Source organism: Hylobates moloch, unplaced genomic scaffold (assembly GCF_009828535.3).
Source record: "Hylobates moloch isolate HMO894 unplaced genomic scaffold, HMol_V3 SCAFFOLD_13, whole genome shotgun sequence".
NCBI lineage: Eukaryota > Metazoa > Chordata > Mammalia > Primates > Hylobatidae > Hylobates > Hylobates moloch.
The window spans coordinates 38,462,400-38,482,122 of record NW_026652288.1 but is presented as its reverse complement, the minus strand read 5'-3'; the positions used below and the strand labels follow the sequence as shown (position 1 = coordinate 38,482,122).

Genomic DNA, 19,723 nt, shown 5'->3' with positions numbered 1-19,723 from the left:
GCAGTGAGCCGAGATCGCGCCATGCACTCCAGCCTTGGGGACAGAGCGAGACTCCGTCTCAAAAAATAATAAAAATAAAAGCAGATTTGTTTGTATGTGGCTCCCTTCACTAGAAGGTAGTTTCATGAAGGTCGGGATTTTTTTCTGTTTTTAGTGCCTGCGTAAAACATAGTCTGGCACAGAGTAGGTGTTCAATAAATATTTGTTGAATTTGTGTCGCTGAATGGGAACCCGGTGCAGTGCATTCCAAGCCTGAGCTGGTTCAGGTCCGATGGCGGCGCCTGCCCTTATGAATCATTCATGACTCTGGCCCCGCCCACACGCGAACGACGCGCGCATTCTCGCGGTAGAGGGGGCGCGGCTCGCCCCCGGGCTGAATCGGGCGGCGGGGAAACGGGACTCTGCGCAGGCGCCAAGCTCCCGAGCGCGGCCTTGGTGCCTTTTCTGGTTTGGCAGGCGCGCGCGCGCGGGAGGGCGGCAACCTCGGCGTTGTGCGCAGGCGCGGCGGGTAGTGCGCAGGCGCGGGCGGAGGGCGGGCTGAAGCGGCTGAAGCGGCGGCGGCTCGGGCAGAGGGGCGGGAGCTGAGGCGGGAGCGGACAGGCTGGTGGGCGAGCGAGAGGCGGCGGAATGGTGGACTACCACGCGGCGAACCAGTCGTACCAGTACGGCCCCAGCAGCGCGGGCAATGGCGCTGGCGGCGGGGGCAGCATGGGCGACTACATGGCCCAGGAGGACGACTGGGACCGGGACCTGCTGCTGGACCCGGCCTGGGAGAAGCAGCAGCGCAAGGTGCGCGGCCCGCGGGCCGGACGGGCTGGAGGGGCTTTTCTGAGGGTGCCCGGGGAGGGGTGGGAGGTCCTGAAAGGTAACTGGAGCGTCTGTGATGGGAACGGGGGGGGTCCCGAGAAGGAATTGGCGGGTCCGGGAAGGGAATTGGAGTCCTGAGGAGGAATCGCCGAGCTAGGGGAAGGAATTGGGAATCTGAAAAGAGAATTGGCGGCTGGGTGGGAAATATGGGGGTCAAAAAAAAAAGGAATCGGGAAGGCTGATGAAGGATTTGGTGGGTCTGGGCGTGCCATTAGGGGAAACCGAGGAGATGACTGGGTAGGCTGAAATGGAACTGGGATCTGAGGCGGGCTTGAAGGGTCGGAGCATGGGTTGGGGTTGCTGGGAGGAGAATCAGGGGAGGCTGGGAAGGGAATTTCTGGGTCTGGGAAGTGTGAGGAGGAGCTAGAGTGTGGAGGGGTTGGTTATTTGGAGAGCAGAAAGATCTGAAGGAAATTGGAATTGGGGGAGCCTCAGGTTGGGGGAGTTCTAAAGGGGATGAAGAATCAAGTGTGAGGATGGAGTGGAGATTGTGGGGTCTGAAGACGGGTGGGAAGACTAGGGAGGCTGGGAAGACGAAAACGGGCTAAGGGTAGAATTGGGCATGAAAAGACATGGGCTTAGGGTGTGAGGAGGGTAGAGGTGCCAGGACTGGGGGTCTGAGGAGGGTGGGGTGCGGAAGGAAGAAGTTAAGGGGCCCGTGAATCAGACGTTTTTGAAGGGGGTGAGATTTATTTGGGGTGCCCTGTTCCAAAGGGAAGAAGAGAAGATTGAGAGATAGGAGGAATAATAAGAGGAATTGATGAGGAATGGAGAAGCCGAAGTAGGGGGGATACGGAGAGTGGGGATAATTTGGGGAGGGGTTTCTAAAGAATTGATGGGAAGCTGAAAAGCTAAAGCGTTGGAGAGAATGAGGAAGTGTAGAGAGGGAGAAGGTGAGATCTGTGGGAGGGAGTGTGAGCTGGAATGGTGGATAATGGGAGGGAGGTTTGTTTAGGAAAATGAAAGTTTCATTAGAAAGCGAATGCGTAGTGGATAGACTGAGAAAGGAATTAGAGGAGGGGGTGCTGGCTCCTGGAGGTGCAGTCCCGGGACTGGGGAGCGTGTGTGTGTGTGTCGTGCAGGCAGAATAAGGAGTTTGGGGAGGAAGCGTTGAGAGTGTCCAGGAAGAATTGTGTCTTTTTTGGAGAGATCGGAGGCAGGTGAAGGGATCCTGAAGCAGGGACTGTTTTCAGGTGGCACTATTTGGGGGGCGGGGGCGGGGGGGCAACTTGGGAGGGCCCCACAGCAGTGAAAAGGTGATCAGAAGTGGTGTGGGATCCCCGAGCGAGGTGTCAGTGTCTGTGGGTGGCGGGGGGGAGATAAATCCAGTGTGTGGTTGAGGGGGGAACTCTGAGTGTGTGTAGGAAGAGCTAAAGAAAGGAGCGTGGTGAGTGGGTGTGTGTGTGGGGAAGGGGTTGTTCAGAAGTTTTGTGCGTGAAATGGGTGGGAGGTACTTGAAGTTGGAAGCATTTCGTGGGATCTGGAGATCTGGATTTTCTTTCCAGATTTGTTACTGATTCGCTCTGTGGCCTTGGACAAGACCCTTGAACTCTCCGTGCAGTTTTGTTATCTGCAAAATGCGAAGGGATCCGAGGGGTCCCTGCGGTGATTCTGTTAATAAAGAGGGATGTGTGTAGAGTTGGGACTTTGGACAGGGCTCTGAAGGTTTGGGAGAGTGGGTTTGGTGGAGATTTTTCAGGAACAGACTACAGGGCTTTGAGTGGTGACCTGGCAGAGTGGGGAGTGACTGGAAGCCTCTCGAGGGCGTGAGTTGGTGGCCAGGAGCTTCGCACAGGCAGGCTAGCCCAGGCTGGAGGGGAAAGGGTGGGAAGGGTGGAAGGAGCAGCTGTTCCAAGGCAGCCTGAGGTGGGGCCGGGCATAACCTTGGGTCTATTACCAGCGTTGCTTGAATTTCCTCATCCGTAGTAACTGAGGGGGGTGGCAGTGGCTTGGTGGAGGGGTGTCCTTATCCGTGGCCCCACCTACTGCAGGGTGGACATGTTGCGATAGTTGGCATAAATTCACTTTTTGAGGGGAAGGTGAGATCTGTTCTAGAGTCTCAACAATAATTTATTGCCCGAGGCAGTGCCAGGTTGGAAAAGGTTGCCAAGAGACCTGGAAAGTTGGGAGGGAGCAGGGGCCACAGTGGTGGTTTTGAGAATGTCTAGGCTTTGTCTTCTGCAGCTGAAGGTGCTGGAGAAAATAAACCCCTCCCCCCTTTTCTCAGGTGATAGGGATGGGGGACCTTCCTTTTCTCTCCCTTCCTGTCTTCCGCCACTCCCCAAGTGACTCCTTTTGCAAGCTGGGTTTCACTCCCTCCCGAGAGTTAGGGTGTGGGCTTTGTTCGTAGTTATAGTGTCCCTTGCCCACAGAGTGAGGCTGGGGCACCATTCAGGCTCTGGGTGGAAACCAGGACTCCCTGGAACCTCCAGGCCTTGCTGCCATGTGTCATTCTCTTACCTCCCAGCTGCCTTCCTCTGGGGCCAGGCAGGGTTGAGGGAAAAGGGTGGCTCACAGCGTCCGCTAATACCATCTGCTTTCGTGTCTCAGCCAGGGCCAGATTCTAGTACCTCCTGCTTTACACCTCCTCCAGCAAATATTTACCCTTAGCTGCTCTGTGGGGGAAAATACTGCTTCACCTCTGTGCCCTTTCCCGTTATGGGGTAGGGATCCTTTACGAAATGGGGGAAGGAGTAATGGAAAGGAATATACCAATCTGTGTGGCTCTCTACCTTCCTACTAAGAAACATCCCCACGCTCTTGGGCTCGCTGGGTTGTTTGTTTTTGGAGACGAAGTTTTGCTCTTGTTGCCCAGGCATGATCTTGGCTCACCGCAACCTCCGTCTCTCGGGTTGAAGTGATTCTCCTGCCTCAGCCTCCCGAGTAGCTGGGATTACAGGCATGCGCCGCCACGCCAGGCTAATTTTTTGTATTTTTAGTAGAGACGGGGTTTCTCCATGTTGGTCAGGCTGGTCTCAAACTCCCGACCCCAGGTGATCCGCCCACCTCGGCCTCCCAAAGTGCTGGCATTACAGGAGTGAGCCACTGCACCTGGACTGGCTGGGTTTTTTCTACATGGCAGTGTTGCTTTAGTGAATGACAGATTGCCCTTCTTGCCTCTCCAAGGCTGAGCCACTGGGCACAGGAAGAATGACAGTCCTGGGGGTTCTGTTCATGCATACTCCAAAAAAATATGCATCCAGAACAGCTGTGGGCTCTCAAAGTTTGTAGAATTGAATTCTTCTAGGAATTAAGCAAGAGTTGGCCCAAATCAGAGGGGACGTGTGTCTCACTTCTGCTTGGAAGCCCTTTGCTCTGACTTCTAGGGACCCCTGTAACCCATAAGTAGGTTATGCAACAGTTGTTACATGAGAGGGCCATGAATGTTCTGGTGGGATGGAGAAGCATTGTTCTGGTCTGTGAGCAAATTCTTGAGCAATTACAGTTCTGGGCCACAGTTCCCTCTCCCAAGTTCTGAAAGTGGCCTGGATGACCTCATCACCCTCTGTTGTCCTGGAAGGGTGAGATCTCTTGAAGGTTATGCCAAATCTCATTACAGCAAGAAGAAATGCCTCACTTGCTAAATTTTTGTGTTCATTGAAACATCACTATTTCAGGGGCCTCAGTGTTTCAACCCTGACCTTTGGCTTTTTTTTTGGAGATGGAGTTTTGCTCTTGTAGCCCATGTGGCTGTATTAGGTATGAGTTAATTATTTGAAAGTTTTTGTTTGCTTTTTGTATTTGTTTTTTGTTTGTTTGTTTTTTTGAGACAGAGCCTCACTCTTTTACTCAGGCTGGAGTGCAATGATGTGATCTTGGCTCACCGCAACCTCTTCCTTCCAGGTTCAAGCAATTCTCCTGCTTCAGCCTCCCGAGTAGCTGGGACTACAGGCATGTGCCACCGCGCCTGGCTAATTTTTGTGTTTTTAGTAGAGACAGAGTTTCTCCATGTTGGTCAGGCCGGTCTCGAACTCCTGACCCCAAGTGATCCGCCTGCCTCGGCCTCCCAAAGTGCTGGGATTACAGGCGTGAGCCACTGTGCCCTGCCTTGTTTTTCTTAAAGTAGATCGTTTTTTCTTTTTAAAGGCTGATAATGGAGGCCCCAAAGTAGCCATCTGTTACTTTGTTCCATTACTCTAATTGCTTGCCTCTTAGGATCTGGCTAGGACTAACAGTTTTCAAAATTGAGTAACACACTTACCCCCCCAAAAAAAAAGAAAAAAAAAAGGAACCAAACTCAAACTCAACTGTTATCTAGAAAAAAGACTGTGTAAATATGTGTGAGTGGCAGGTATACTCTGTTTGCCCTCTTGTAAGAGGGATAGGGGAGGCCACTCAGCTGCTAGCACTCTGTTCTCTCCCCTCATCCTCTCCAGAATGTATTTTAGAACTTGACTCTTCTAATGACTGAGGAAAAGGTGGGGTATGGGAAGATGGCCTGGGACTGCAGGGTCACTCACACTCACCTGGCTAAGAGTTGAGATCTGGCTGGTGCCCTGGAGTGGCACCTGCCCCTCACCTAATCCTAGGCAATCCAGGGTGTGGGCCCAGGATTGCCCTCTGCCTTTTGAAACACCCTCCCTGGTTCCGGCTTCTAAGACCAACAGGGAGGCTACTTTGGCGGCAGGGAGCTGACTCACCCTCCAGTTGGAACTCGTGCTAAAAGCTTCCATTTAATGGCAGCCGACTACTTGGCCCCAAGTGGGCTGCCTTGTGGGGAAAGTTCAGGGGAAAGTATTGGAGGAAGCAGGGTGGTGTGTGAATATCCAAGTAGTGCTGGTGCTATTAAGCTCTGACACAGTCAGGGAGGTCAGTTAAAATGTAGTCTGATGGCCAGGCGCAGTGACTCACGCCTGTAATCCCAGCACTTTGGGAGGCTGAGGTGGGCAGATCACCTGAAGTCAGGAGTTCGAGACCAGCCTGGCCAACATGGTGAAACCCCGTCTCTGCCAATAATACAAAAATTAACTGGGCATGGTGGCAGGCGCTTGTAATCTCAGCTACTTGGGAGGCTGAGGCAGGAGAATCGCTTGAACCCGGGAGGCGGAGGTTGCAGTGAGCCGAGATCACGCTACTGCACTCTAGCCTGAGTGACAGAACAAGACTCCATCTCAAAAAAAAAAAAAAAAAAAAAAAAGTCTTGTACTCTCAAAATGTCCTAATCAGATGACAGAGGGGAGCGGGGACGAGTTTTAAGTCTAAGCCTCTGGGGTGGGGAGTTCTGCCATTTCAACATATGCTCCAGTCATGGCAGACTTTGGCCAGACAGCGCCCTTTTTCAGAGTGAACTGAGTGTGTAGCACAAGTTATCTGCCAGTGCTATTTAGCAAACAGAATGGAGCCAAAAAAGAATTGATTTGGGAAGGCCCAAGGAATGTGAAACTGTTGAGATGAACACTTTCCGCTTTTGCTACACTGATTTATGTTGTGCTGGGAATTGTACAAACCTTGGACCAGATCTTAGGGTTGTTCTTTAAAAAAAAAAATGATTCCCTTGCTGCCGCTTTTACTTTTTTGAAGGGCAGAAGGGAAGGGCAAATATAATTAGTTAACAGCTGTTTGCTCTAGTATCACTTGCTCATTCAGGTTTTCTGAATAGCTGAAATAACATGTTTATCTCTTCCCTGGCCTTAGTAGATCCTAGAGCAGTGTTTCCCCCAGCTTTATCTTTATTCCTTCATTTAGTGAACTCTGTGTTTTCATCAGTCACATTTTGTTCCCTTCCCTCAGTTTCCTTCCTTTGCCTTCATTTATGTATTTAGTTTACAGAATAACAAAAGCACTCCTGTTACCTTTAAACAAGGTAAAACTTAAACAGTTTTTTCCTCCTTTTCTTTTTTCATGGAAATAAGAGGCAAGTGATAGCAAGTGGGTAATTCAATGGCAGTGGTAACTGAAGCACTGACCTGTTACAAGACAGAGGGAAGCTTCTACTTGAGCAGATACAAATACTGTCATCCGTGGAGATTTGAAAGAATCACTGGGTAGTTTGAGAGCTCATTAGTCTTCTTTAGAATGGGTTTAAACTTGGAAACATCAAAGCAAGTTACAAAGAAACTTAGTTTTACAGTGTTGGCAGAGTAGTCAGCCAGAATTTGTTATAAAGTGTCTGAAAGTGGCACAAGTATCACTTAACTTTTCTTCAAGAAGGTCTATGAGTTACATTTTACTCAGTATCCCAGGTATCAAGGAGTGTAACTTTCAGTGAATCAAAGAGAAACAATCATTTTAAATTCCAGCCTCTGTTTAAAGAAGGATCTTATGTAGGGGAGAAATTAACCACCTGACCCAGAGAAGGATCCCGCCTCCTCCAGAAAGTGAAATCACCGGGTGTGGTGGCTCCTGCCTGTAATCCCAGCACTTTGGGAGGTCGAGGTAGGTGGATCACATGAGGTCAGGAGTTCAAGACCAGCCTGGCCAACATGGTGAAACCCCATCTCTACTAAAATACAAAAAATTATCCGGGCACGGTGGTGCACCCGTAATCCCAGCTACTGGGGAGGCCGAGACAGGATAATCACTCAAACCTGGAAGGTGGAGGTTGCAGTCAGCTGAGATCGTGCCACTGCACTCCATCCAGCCTGGATGACAGAGTGAGACTCCGTCTCAAAAAAAGAAAAGAAAAGAAAAGGAGTGAAATCTTTGCATGTATTTATCTGGCAAGAGCATCCTTACATCAGTGCATGGGAAGTTTTATCCAAGTAGCGGTCTCCCTGGGATTATAAAAATCCCCGAGACATTTGTCTTGGTGTTGTGCCTTTTTTTGGTTGTGTTTTTTCACGTCCCTCCCCTTCCCTTTCTCCATAAACAACAGAGGCATTAACTTGGAATGTCCGTGGAAAGTCTTAGAAGCTGATTGGTGTAACTTGCCTGCCTTCCCTTTAGTTTGAACAGCGTTTACTCTGGAAGAGGTCAGTGCCCTTTTTCTTGGTTGTGATTTATGCAAGTGTTATCTGAAGGCGAGTGGAGTGAGTTTACGTGGGATTTGCTGTTTGCCACCTGTTGTTGTGCTGGCTTCTGCCTTCCTGGGATGAGTTCCATTCTCTCCCTCTCCCCCAGGAGTGAGGCTCCCCAGCCAGAGCAGTCCCCCTGTGCTTATCCCCCTCCTTCCTAAACTGCAGCCATTTGTGATTTTCCATAACCACTTTTATAGACACATAATAATTTCCTTTGAATCAGTTTGCATTTTAAATTAAGTTTTGAAAGGAAAACTGACAAGTATGGCAACTGGAAAACCCAGCTTCCCTGGCCATAAATATAATAGAAGGAAACTGCAAAAATAAACACATTGAAAACAAAACAGTGTTGTTTCCAGGTGGTTACCACTCGGGCTGAAGGCCCCCCAGGCCTGAGGCCTGCTCCCTTTGTTAGAAAGGGATTGGCAAGTGTTGGTGAGGTGTTAAAGACCCGCCAGTACCAAGCAGAGACTTTCTCTTTGAAGTCATCAGGTTTACAATAGAATCAAAGGAAATAACTTTCTCAATGTGATTCAAGGTTTAGTGTAAGGTGTAGATAATCCTTAAAATTTTCCATGTGTGTATGTCACACTTGGGAAAAAAACTTAATCTTATCTGGTCGAGGTGGGCAGGGCAGCGCCTTGCCCAGGAACACACAGCCCCTCTTGGCTCTGTGTGTCATCTGGCCATACTAGACTCGAACATATGGCTCATGACTGGATGATGCTTGATTCATCTTCGGTTTCAAGTGTTAGTGCTTTTGAGGTTTTGTAAGAAACCAGGACACACTGAAAATACAGTCATTTCTCAGTATCTGTGGGGGATTGGTTCCAGGAACCCCCTTATATACCAAAATCCACAGATGCTCAAGTTCCTTATATAAGATAAAACGATGTGTAATTTGCATTTTAACTATGCACATCCTCCTGAATACTTTACCTCGTCTCTAGATTACTTATAACCTAATGCTAAATGCTACGTAAATGGTTGTTACACTGTATTGTTTAGGGAATAATGACAAAAATACGTACATGTTCAGTGCAGATGCAACCATTCATTTTTTTCTTCCAGTATTTTCTTTTTTTTTTTTTTTTTTGAGACAGAGTCTTGCTCTGTCCCCCAGGCTGGAGTGCGGTGGCGTGATCTCGGCTCACTGCAAGCTCCGCCTCCCAGGTTCACGCCATTCTCCTGCCTCAGCCGCCCGAGTAGCTGGGACTACAGGCGCCCGCCAACATGCCCGGCTAATTTTTTGTATTTTTAGTAGAGACGGGGTTTCACCGTGTTAGCCAGGATGGTCTCGATCTCCTGACCTCGTGATCCGCCCGCCTCGGCCTCCCAAAGTGCTGGGATTACAGGCTTGAGCCACCGCACCCGGCCTCTTCCAGTATTTTCGATCCATCGTTGGTTGAATTCACAGATAGAGAACCCATGGATACAGAGGGCTAACTATAAGAAATGTGGGTTTATCATTTGTTCCTCACACAACTTTTTTCTTTCTTCCTTTTTCTTTCCTTCGTTCCTTTTTTTTTGAGACAGGGTATCACTCTTTTTACTGAGGCTGGAGTACAGTGGAACAATCTTGGCCCACTGCAGCTTTGACCACTGGGGCTCAAGCCATCCCCCAACCTCAGCCTCCCAAGTAGCTGGGACTAGAGGTGCACACCACCACACCTGACTGATTTTTGTGTTTTTGTAGAGATGGGGTTTTGCCGTGTTGCCCAGTCTGGTCTCGGCCTCCCAAAGTCTTGAGATTACAGGTGTGAGTCACTGCGCCCAGCCAACTTTTTCTCTTAAGGCTCCAGTTTTCTTCTTAGGGTTGGGCCCCTCCCACAAAGAAAGCACACTGCCACCCCTTCAGCGGATTTGAACCCTACGTAAGGAAAGCAGTGCCCTCCTGCTGAGTTAACAAGGCTTATTTAAATGTTTTTCTTCCAAATATCAGAGCAGAACAGATTCTTTGTCTTCCAGTGGAACTATCCACATGGGGCAGAAGTAGTTGGAAGCGGCAGTTACTACCCTGCAGAACACAATGAAGTCATCTTGGGAAATATCGTGGATGGTGTTGCAATGATTGAATGGGGTGCTAGAACACCAGCAATACAATAGCATTTGTGTCTTCAGCTTCAGGCAGGAATAAAGAAGACTTTGTGGTTTGTTTTATGTTTTTTAAAGTTTCCCCCCCAAAGGTGTGGGGCTGAGTGATGTCTGTCACTAGCTTTCTAGTGGGTTTTTCTTTTCATCTTTTCCCCTCCCTGATGTCTTTTGAGAGTGGGTAGAAGCCACAGTCTAGGTGGATCAGAGGAAGCACAGAAGGCAGGCAGTACACCCCACTTTGTGTTCTCCATGTCTGAAGGGAACACATTTGGTTTTTGTTTTGTTTTGATTTTTTAGAGACAGGGTCTCACTGTCACCCAGGCTGGAGTGCAGTGGCCTGATCATAGCTCACTGCAGCCTTGAACTCTTGGGCTCAAGGGATCTTTCAGCCTCAGCCTCCCTAGTAGCTGGGATTATGTGTGCACCACCATGGCCAGCTAATTTTAATTTTTTTTTTTTTTTTTTTTTTTTGAGATGGAGTCTCGCTCTGTCACCCAGGATGGAGTGCAGTAGCACGATCTAAGCTCACTGCAACCTCTGCCTCCCCGGTTCAAGTGATTCTCCTGCCTCAGCTTCCCAAGTAGCTGGGATTACAGGCGCACGCCACGACGCCCAGCTAATTTTTGTATTTTCAGTAGAGACAGGGTTTCACCATGTTGGCCAGGCTGATCTTGAGCTCCCGACCTTAAGCGATCCACCCACCTTGGACCCACAAAGTGCTGGGGTTACAGGCATGAGCCACTATGCCCGAACTAATTTTTAAATTTTTTGTAGAGACTGAGTCTCACTATGTTGCCCAGGCTTTTAATCTGCAAAAAGCTGAAGATAAAGAGTTTTAATATCTTACCTCCTGAGTGGTAATGACTGATTCCAGTTCTAATAATGTCTTAATTACAGCCATCCAAATTGAGAGGACTGCAGGAAGTGAAATAGATACATTTCTTTTTTCTTTCTTTTCCTTTTTTAAATACACACTTCGTTTTGGTGGTGAAGGCCAGTTTGAGGTTAGGAGAGGCATCATGGAAGGAAGCTCGCAGGTGATTCAGCATCTGGGCATGCTGGGAAGTTGCCTGAGGGGGACATCACAGTAAGAGGACTGTGGGTCTACAGCCTGCCTTTGCAAAATGACAGGCCTTCTTTTACCAAGGCCAAGGGCAGTGGTGGAAGCTGACTTCAGTTAGTGTCATCAAGGCCTCAGTATGTGTAACAGTTAACAAATTACTATTCTATGATCAATCTCCATCTGGGTGTGAGTAAAAGGTATTTAGTTGCTATCACCATGGAAACCGAGTTGCTTACTTACTGTTTTGGGGTGTGCCCTCATACCAGAGGCAGTGCTAATGGTGGAGTGTTAGGCCCCTCGGCAGAAAAAAAGATCCTGCCACTTGGTATCACAGGAAAATACCTACAGGCACAGCAGCCTTGCCAGGTAGGGGATGAAGGCCCTCTGTCCTCGGGGCAGGAGTTGGGCTGTTGATTTTGTTGATGAGGAGTGTGCATTTGTGCATGAGAGAGGGAGAAGAAAAAGGAGAGCACTCCATGAAAGCCGCTGCTGGCTTTGTAGCCTAGAAGAGTGTGCTTTTTTTCTCTAGGAGTTTGGAGTTGGAATCTCAGCTATGTGACTTCTTAATAATAGGACAAAATATGCCTGTATATTTTGCCTACTTCCACAAACACTGATAAATTAAAAAGAACTCTAAAGTTTCCCGCAAATCCCAAGCACAAGTAACTTTTTTAAAATCCACATCCTCCCTGCTCCAAATCTAACAGCAAATCCTTTTCTCCCTGTCACTCCCTGCTTTTCTCTAAGAAAATGAGTACCTTGCCTTAAACTATATATTGGATGAAAATATTAAACGCTTTCACAAAGTGCTTCTTTGGCTGTTACTGGTATGCCTTGCATTTGGAAGGGTTAGAGATTTGAAGACTTCTGTGATCTTCCAGTTCTGGCCTATGAAATACAGTTTCAAAATTCAAAATGTCTGGAAGAGCCAACTTGCCAGGCCAGTTCAAGGGCAGTCAGATGAATCGACCCTTCTTACAGGCTGTCTACGAACCAGTCATGATTCAGATATTCAAGTCCTGGAAGGTATCCAGATGGTAAACATCACCAGGATTGTGAGGCAGTTACTTTTTTTTTTTTTTTTTTTTTAGATCGTTTGAGCTACACTGCCAAGACACTGGTAGGACTTGTCTGTGTAAAACAGAAAGGGCTGTCTCTAGATGTCTTTTTCAAGGATGTCGGCTATAGTCACCCAACACTGTCTCATGGTGGGGTGAGATGAAATACCTAGACCAGTTAGGGGAGGGCCTTCTTGGCCATTTTTTGAACTAATTTTCCCTTTCCCTTTGTAACTTTTTTTTTCTTCTTTTCTTTTTCTTTTTTTTTTTTTTTGAGACAGCGTCTTACTCTGTCACCCAGGCTGGAGTGTAGTGGCGCGATCTCGGCTCATTGCAACCTCTGCATCCTGGGTTCAAGTGATTCTCCTGCCTTAGGCTCCCGAGTAGCTGGGACTACAGGCATGCACTCCACGCCCAGCTAATTTTTGTATTTTTTAGTAGAGATGGAGTTTGACCATGTTGGCCAGGCTGGTCTCGAACCAGCCTGGTTCAGATGCCCACCTAGGCCTCCCAAAGTGCTGGGATTGACCTCGTGATGCCCACCTAGGCCTCCCAAAGTGCTGGGATTACAGGTGTGAGCCACCTCGCCCAGCCCCTTTGTAACTTTCATTAACACTGATGAGGCACAAGCCATAGGATAGAATTGAATCCATTGAGAGCTGTGAGCCAATTGAGGGATGATTGGTTAATAGATTGTGGCTTGAAGCTGTGGAAGGTAAGGGGTGACACTTGACTCCTACCAGCCTTGTAGAAACACCTCAGATTCACAGGAAACAAACTTTGACCATAAAAATATAAGACTCACAGAGCGCACCGAGTTCTCTTAGCAGCTACCTTAGAGTTGAGAAAGTTTTGGACCTCTTTAATAAACAAGCACAAAGCAGTTCTTGCCAAATACGGCCTGCTCTGGGGCCACAGGGTTAGCTTAGGAGACAACTTTCTTGCCTAAAAATAAATGCATGTTCCTATCAGACATTCCAAGCATAGTTTAAACATGAGACTTCTGAGCAGCAGCTCAGGCTCTGTGGGTTCAATTATGTCAGAATATGGGCAGTGAGGGTCTTTGGGGAGTGTGCCCCCTGATTTGGGATTGGTTGTGGCCACCAAGGAAATCAGATGACCAAATGCAAAACTTCCTCCATCTTATTTCTATATAATCTTTTTTTTTTTTTTTTTTTTTTTGAGTTGGAGTCTCGCTCTGTTGCCCAGGCTGGAGTGCAGTGGCACAATCTCAGCTCACTGCAGCCTCTGTGTCCCAGGTTCAAGCCATTATTCTCCTGCCTCAGCCTTCCAAATAGCTGGGACTACAAGTGTGGCCATCATGTCCAGCTAATTTTTGTATTTTTAGTAGAGACGGGGTTTTGCCAGGTTGGGTAGGCTGGTCTCTAACTCCTGATCTCAGGTAATCCACCCGCTTTGGCCTCCCAAAGTGCTGGGATTACAGGCATGGGCCACCGCCCCCAGCCTTATTTCTATATGTTCTTGATCTATCACAGGCTGGTGGGGGAGACAGCATGCATGTAAATAATGAACAAGGTAACTTCAGATAGGATTGTGTGTTATAAATTAAATAACAGCTAGCATTTTACCTTGTGCTAGACACTATTGTAAGTGCTTCCCATGGACTGACTGGTTTTTTGTTTTTTGTTTTTTCCTTTGAGACTGAGTTTCGTTCTTGTTGCCCAGGCTGGAGTGCAATGGCATGTTCTCGGCTCACTGCAACCTCTGTCTCCTGGGTTCAAGCAATTCTGCCTCAGCCTCCCGAGTAGCTGGGATTACAGGCACGCGCCACCATGCCCGGCTAATTTTTGTATTTTTAGTAGAGATGGGGTTTCTCCGTGTTGGTCAGGCTGGCCTCGAACTCCCAACCTCAGGTGATCCACCCGCCTCTGCCTCCCCAGGTGCTGGGATTACAAGTGTGAGCCACCACGCCCGGCCCACGGACTGACTTGTATAATCTTGTGAAGCAGGTGTTGTTACCCTTACATGCAGAAATGGATCCATGGGCCTTTAAGCCACTTGCCCATGTGACAGTGCTAGGATTTGAATGTAGAAGTTGAGGCTTTCAAGTTTGTGCTGTTATTTCTACACTACACTGAAGTCTAGTGATTGGGAATGGCTTTGCGAGAGGGTGGTGAGGGGAGGAGTGCGCAGTGCAGGTACTTTAGATGGAGAGGAAGGTCTCGAAGAGGTGGCATTTCAGCTGTTCCTTAACGGATGAGAGAGAGAGAACCAACACAGCACCAGAGGAACGCGCTTCCAACAGAGAAAACCAAGCAAGGGGACCCCCGAGGAGCAGAAAGGCCCAAGTGGTCAGAGCAGGGCCCGTGGAAGAGATGGGCACAGCCAGATTGCTTAGAACTGTATTGTTAGAAAGTGCTGATGAGTCTATGTTCAACTTCCGCCTGCAAACTCAGTCCCTCTTAGATGCCAGTAGGTCAGGAACCTCATGCTTCCAGGACTCTGGCACTCCTACCCTTTCCTCCCAGGCCTGCTGGACAGGCCAAACCAGAACTGACTTCTAAAGTGGGAACCCCAAGATGGCAGAACATGAAGCCAAACAAAAGCTGCAGTTATCTCTGTGATGATTTCGGCAGTCGGCACCTGTATTTGATTAGCGTTGGTAACTTTGAATCTGGAGTTTTATGGCACTGTGTACTCATAATGGCTTTGTAGTGTGGCTCTCTTAGGGAGCTTAACTTTTACAAAACATGAACAAGTTCCAGCCCCCTTTGGTCCCATCAAAAGGCCATTTCTACCTGGTGGGATGCCACTTGCTTTACAAAGCATCTTTTGTAAAATGTTGAGTCTCCTTTGAAGTTGGAAGCCAGGAAGCCTGATTTTTTTTCATACAATAAATATTGTAGAAGATGGCAGCCTGATTTTTAAACTGGCTTTTCTCCTAGGTCCTTTCCTTCTCTATAAATCCCTCTTTCACTTAGTATTTCCTCCTTGTTTCCTTTGGTCAGTTGGAGTGAGGGTGGTTCTAGTTCAGAGAAAGAGACAGGCATACAGGCTGATTCAGTCTGAGATGCTCAGCTTTCTGTACCTCACTGGAAGCCAGTCCAGGAACACGATAGGTTTCAGTAGGTTGCATTGGACCAACAACTCCCCATTTGAAGGCAGAGCTTGTCAAACGAGTTATGTGGCTTTTACTCAACGAGGGAGGAACAGCAACAGAGAGCCCCGGGCTATTGATAGACACTCCTGCCTCTGTACACACAGCACCCGGCAAGAAGTTACCTTCGTGGGTTGTCTAGAGTGAACATGGGCTGGGATTCTCTCAGCCTTACCACTGATGATTCGACAACAAAAATCACCCCGTGGGTGGAGTATAAGGGAGCAAATGAGTATGGTGGCCTGTGATGGTGCAGCCAGCGCAGCTGCTTCAGCTGGAAAGAAGATGGCGAGGTTTCCATTCTCCTGGCAGCATACCCATGTGAACTCATTAAATTTTTTAAGTAGCTGTATAGGAGGGGAGATAAGTGTGTGTGTGTGTTTATTCTTATCCCCTTAAATACAAAAACAAAACTTCCCCTTTATAAAATCAATTCAGAGTGGGAAGAGGTGCATGGCACATGGAAAATGTGTCGGATTAGATTGAGTCCTACCCCACGTTTGGGACACAGCTGTAAGTTTCCATGGTGGGTGGCTTATTATGCATTTATGCTGAGCTGAACCTGCTCCAAGCTGCTGCAGTTAGGAAAGTCTGTCTTGGAGGGGAAGCTGCCTGTTTCTATCACACTATAAAGACATAAAAGGTCCTTTGAAAGACTCCAGCAGTCACCACTTGGGTAACAGAATTAGGGGCTGCTGAGCAAAGTGGGTCTTTTTTTTTTTTTTTCAGAGTTTCCCTCTTGTTGTCCAGGAGTGGAGTGCAGTGTCACAATCTCGGCTCACTGCAACCTCCACCTCTTGGGTTCAAGTGATTCTTCTGCTTCAGCCTCCCGAGTAGCTGGGATTACAGGCGCCCACTATCACGCCCAGCTAGTTTTTTGTATTTTTAGTAGAGATGGGGTTTCATCATGTTGGCCAGGCTTGTCGCAAACTGCTGACCTGAGGTGATCCACCTGCCTCAGCCTCCCAAAGTGCTGGGATTACGGGTGTGAGCCACCGCGCCCAGCCACATTTTATAGCCAACCGGCTTCTTGTGTAACATGAGTTGGGGCTTCTTGGGCCCCAGAGTCCGGCACTCAGGTAGAAATATGACCTCCATGGCCAGACAGCAGCCCTTGCTGGGCCCCTCTGCAGAGCAGAGCTGGGTGCGGAGCCTTTAGGGGTATGAGAGAAACCGGAGACCCAGCCCGTGCTCTCAAGGAGCTCACGGTGTAACTGGGGAGAGAGCAAGGCCACATGAGACCTCAGAAGGACACTAAGCGGCACACCGACAAGTCCACAGCACTCTAGCCGTGTCCCGGGAGAGGAAAGGGGTGAATCAGGGCAGGTGGGGTCAGTCATGGAAACTTTCATAAAGGAGGTGAGTGTGCAGGAGGGGCGGGCCTTTGCCCCTGCTGCGGGCAGGTTGCCGGGGACAAATATTAGGGGGTCCCGCGTGCAATCGAACATTTCTTAGCTGCCTCTTTCAAGTAGCCCTACCAGTTCCTGTCCCCATGAGCATCGTCTTCGGGGAGCTGCTGGTTTGAAGGATGAGGTACCATGCTCATCTTGGCCATATCTTAGAACCTGTGATAGCCAGACCTGGGGTTCTGGGTCCGTATCCATTCACGCGTCCTGTCACTTTCACAGATACCGTGAGTGGGCCGGACTCTTCTACCCAGGTGGGAGGGGTGCCTTCTGAGGCATATGTTTTCAGCCCACTGATGGCCTCTTCAGAATTAGCACAGGTTTCAACAAAAATAATGGAGAGACTCCCTTCCCATGTCCAAGGGTCTCCCCAAGCCCTGTGTCTCAGCCCCTCAGGGCGTGTGGTGCTGCACGCTGCTGCCCAGATGACCACGCACAGCCAGAACGGCAGCCCTGTATTGAGAAGTGGGATCGGCTCCCAGTCTGCTGGCAGGGCTGGGTTGCCACAGCTCCTCTGTTGCCCTGCAACGCGGGTGGCCTAGGAGTGTGCTGCCTTCAGTGTATTCTTGCCTGCCAAGCTACGCTTCCAGGTGCTGTTCTTTTCTTTATTTATTTTTATTTTTATTTTTTGAGACAGAGTCTCGCTCTGTCGCCCAGGCTGGAGTGCAGTGGCGCGATCTCCGCTCACTGCAAGCTCTGCTTCCCAGGTTTTTTCATGCCATTCTCCTGCCTCAGTCTCCCGAGTAGCTGGGACTACAGGCGCCTGCCATCACGCCCGGCTAAATTTTTGTATTTTTAGTAGAGACGGGGTTTCACCATGTTCACCAGGATGATCTCGATCTCCTGACCTCGTGATCCGCCCGCCTCGGCCTCCCAAAGTGCTGGGATTATAGGAGTGAGCCACCGCGCCTGGCCCTTTTCTTTAAATAACTGCCTTAGTGCTGCTTGTGGAACTTAGCGTTCCCATCCCAGGAAATACTCCAGTGTTTTTTTTTTTTTTTTTTGAACTCATTCAGATGCTCATGGCCAAATGTGTGACTTAAATACTGCAGTGCCCTTGATATTGCCTTCCCCACACCGACAAACCGAGTTGCATTCTGGTCCCACTGTGGGATAAGGTTAGGGTAGTGGCGCTTGCCTCTTTGTGTGGTTTCAGATGTGTTTCTCCCCCACTTCAGATAACGCATGACAGCTGTAATATAGCTCAGCTCGTGCAAGTAAGGTAGGGGCAGAAATCATCCAGGAGAACTCCAGCCTCCATCCTAAAGGATTAGACTGCCTGGCATCAGTAGGTTTGCCATAGAAGGATTCAGTGGAGATGGCAAGGGTGGTGAGTGTTGCTGGATTGAGCCCGTCCCTGCAGCCTGGGCATGGGAGCACTGCAGTGCCATGAAGGAGAGGGCCGGGGGATATTAGCACAGCCGGTTCCTATTTCCTTTTCCACCTGGTTAAGACTTCCGGGGAGGCCCTGCCCAGCAGTCCTTATGAGATGCTGCCTTCCTCTTTTTTGAAAGGCATAGATGATAAGGAGGTGGACGTGTTTTGAGAAGAGAACCTGGAGCTCCTTACTTGTAGTTGAGGCATGTATTGCTTCACTCCCACTTTGGGAGAGTTTTTTCTGGGGAAGTTAAAGGCTATTCAGGATCAGAGAGTTTCCTGCACGGTCCCAGGGGCTGGGAGGAGCCGCCTGCTCAGCTGGGTGGTTAGCTGATAGCACCCAGCTTACCCACCAAGATAGGAGGCAGCTCAGATGTCACTGGGATTCCCAGTACCACAGGCTGTCCCTGGGCCCAAGCAGTTAGCTAGCTGCACCCCAGGAGGGGGTGTTGAGAGCACTGAAGCTCCTGTGGGAGAGTGCCTTTGACATCCCCCACTCCCCACTCCCCAGAACTAGGAGGTAGTGAAAGGTGTCAGTGGGAAGAAGCCTGGGCCAGAGCATGGAGAGAGGCCGATCTGGGCTCCACACCCACCTCCTCCACCACCGGCTGGCTGTGCCACCCTGGGCAGGTGGTGGGGGTTAAGCCTCAGTGTCCTCCTTTGAAAAGGGGCATCATCCTATCCTCAGTTTGATTCTGAGGATTAGATGTGATAGTGTGTAGGAAGCACCAGCCTGGTACACTGTAAGTGCTCAATAAATGCAGCTTCTCAAAATGATTTCAATGGCACATGGTCCTGCATCCAGGTGGGGTCTGCTACTTGAATCTCCTCAAAGGGGCCTGCTGAAATATGCAGCTCAGTGGGAAACCAAAACATACACCCCTTTCCTCCAGTGCTCCCCAGGAAGCGCCAGCTCCTGAGTCCAGCCAGCAACTTCAAAGAAGCACCCTCCAACAAGTGGCAGTGGGCACTTGAGTAAGTGACCTAACGCAGCCCTCTCCCCAGCCCCTGCATCCATCTGGGCCTCATTATCTGAGAGGTGGCTTCTTGTTTCAGAGTTACAGGCCCCGAACAATTTTGTGTTGGGATGTGCCATAGGCAGTGCCAGGAAGATTCTTTCATGAGTAATTTAACTTGTTACTAAGTTTGCTATCAGCCGGGGGGCTCTCTCCCCGGGTCCCCTTCTTTCCCTGGGCCCCCTTCCCCCCAAAGCAAAGTCTAATTCAAGTTAGAAACATCCCACAGCCTAGAGTCAGGCTACCCTCTCTTCAGTTGGTTTGTGATGTAGAAGCAGGAAGGGCTTCCCACTGATAACCCTAAAAATAACTGCCCAGAAATGCTGTCAGATGGGGCCAAGAGGTGCGCAGGAGCCTGTGCCCAGCTGCCGACCTGGAACGTGGGACTTTCTAGAGGGCTTGGAGGAGCCCTGCCCCTTCCAGGTCTCTTCCCAACAGTGCTTCTCACGCCTGCCGCTCCATCCCCTTTTCCTCCTTCCTCCCGTGCCCCCCCTTTCCTGGGGTCACTTCCTGATGCCATTCTTCAGCTTCGCCCCTGTCCCCCCCAAAAGCAATCAAATCCACAACCTAATAAGGCAAAAGAATGAGGAGAATGTACGCCTCCCAGCCTCTCCCCTAACAGGGCGCAGGCCTGAAGCAAATTTGGAAAATGTTACAACGGAGTGACAACCGATGGGGGCTGGGGGTGGGGCGGTGCAGCTTTGTTCAGGAGCTGCCCATTGTTGGCCTGAGGCAGGACCCTAAGGGAGGGCCACAGCACAAAAAAAT

At 49.4% G+C, this 19,723-nt stretch overlaps 1 protein-coding gene across 8 annotated transcripts in view; it reads left to right on the top strand.

Annotated features, from left to right (window-relative positions):
• The first annotated feature begins 536 nt into the window (after positions 1 to 536).
• The window catches only part of ACTN4 (actinin alpha 4), an 83,283-nt gene continuing 64,096 nt past the window's right edge, over positions 537 to 19,723 (top strand). For 5 of the 8 annotated variants that reach the window (XM_058426366.1, XM_058426367.1, XM_058426365.1 and 2 more), the window contains exon 1: positions 542 to 789. In XM_058426366.1, the coding sequence (XP_058282349.1) occupies positions 628 to 789 (162 nt within the window). In that variant the 5' untranslated portion in view covers positions 542 to 627. Of the gene's footprint in view, positions 790 to 19,723 lie in introns of all 8 variants that reach the window. The other 3 variants (XM_032173020.1, XM_032173019.2, XM_032173018.1) reach the window with 1 other exon arrangement.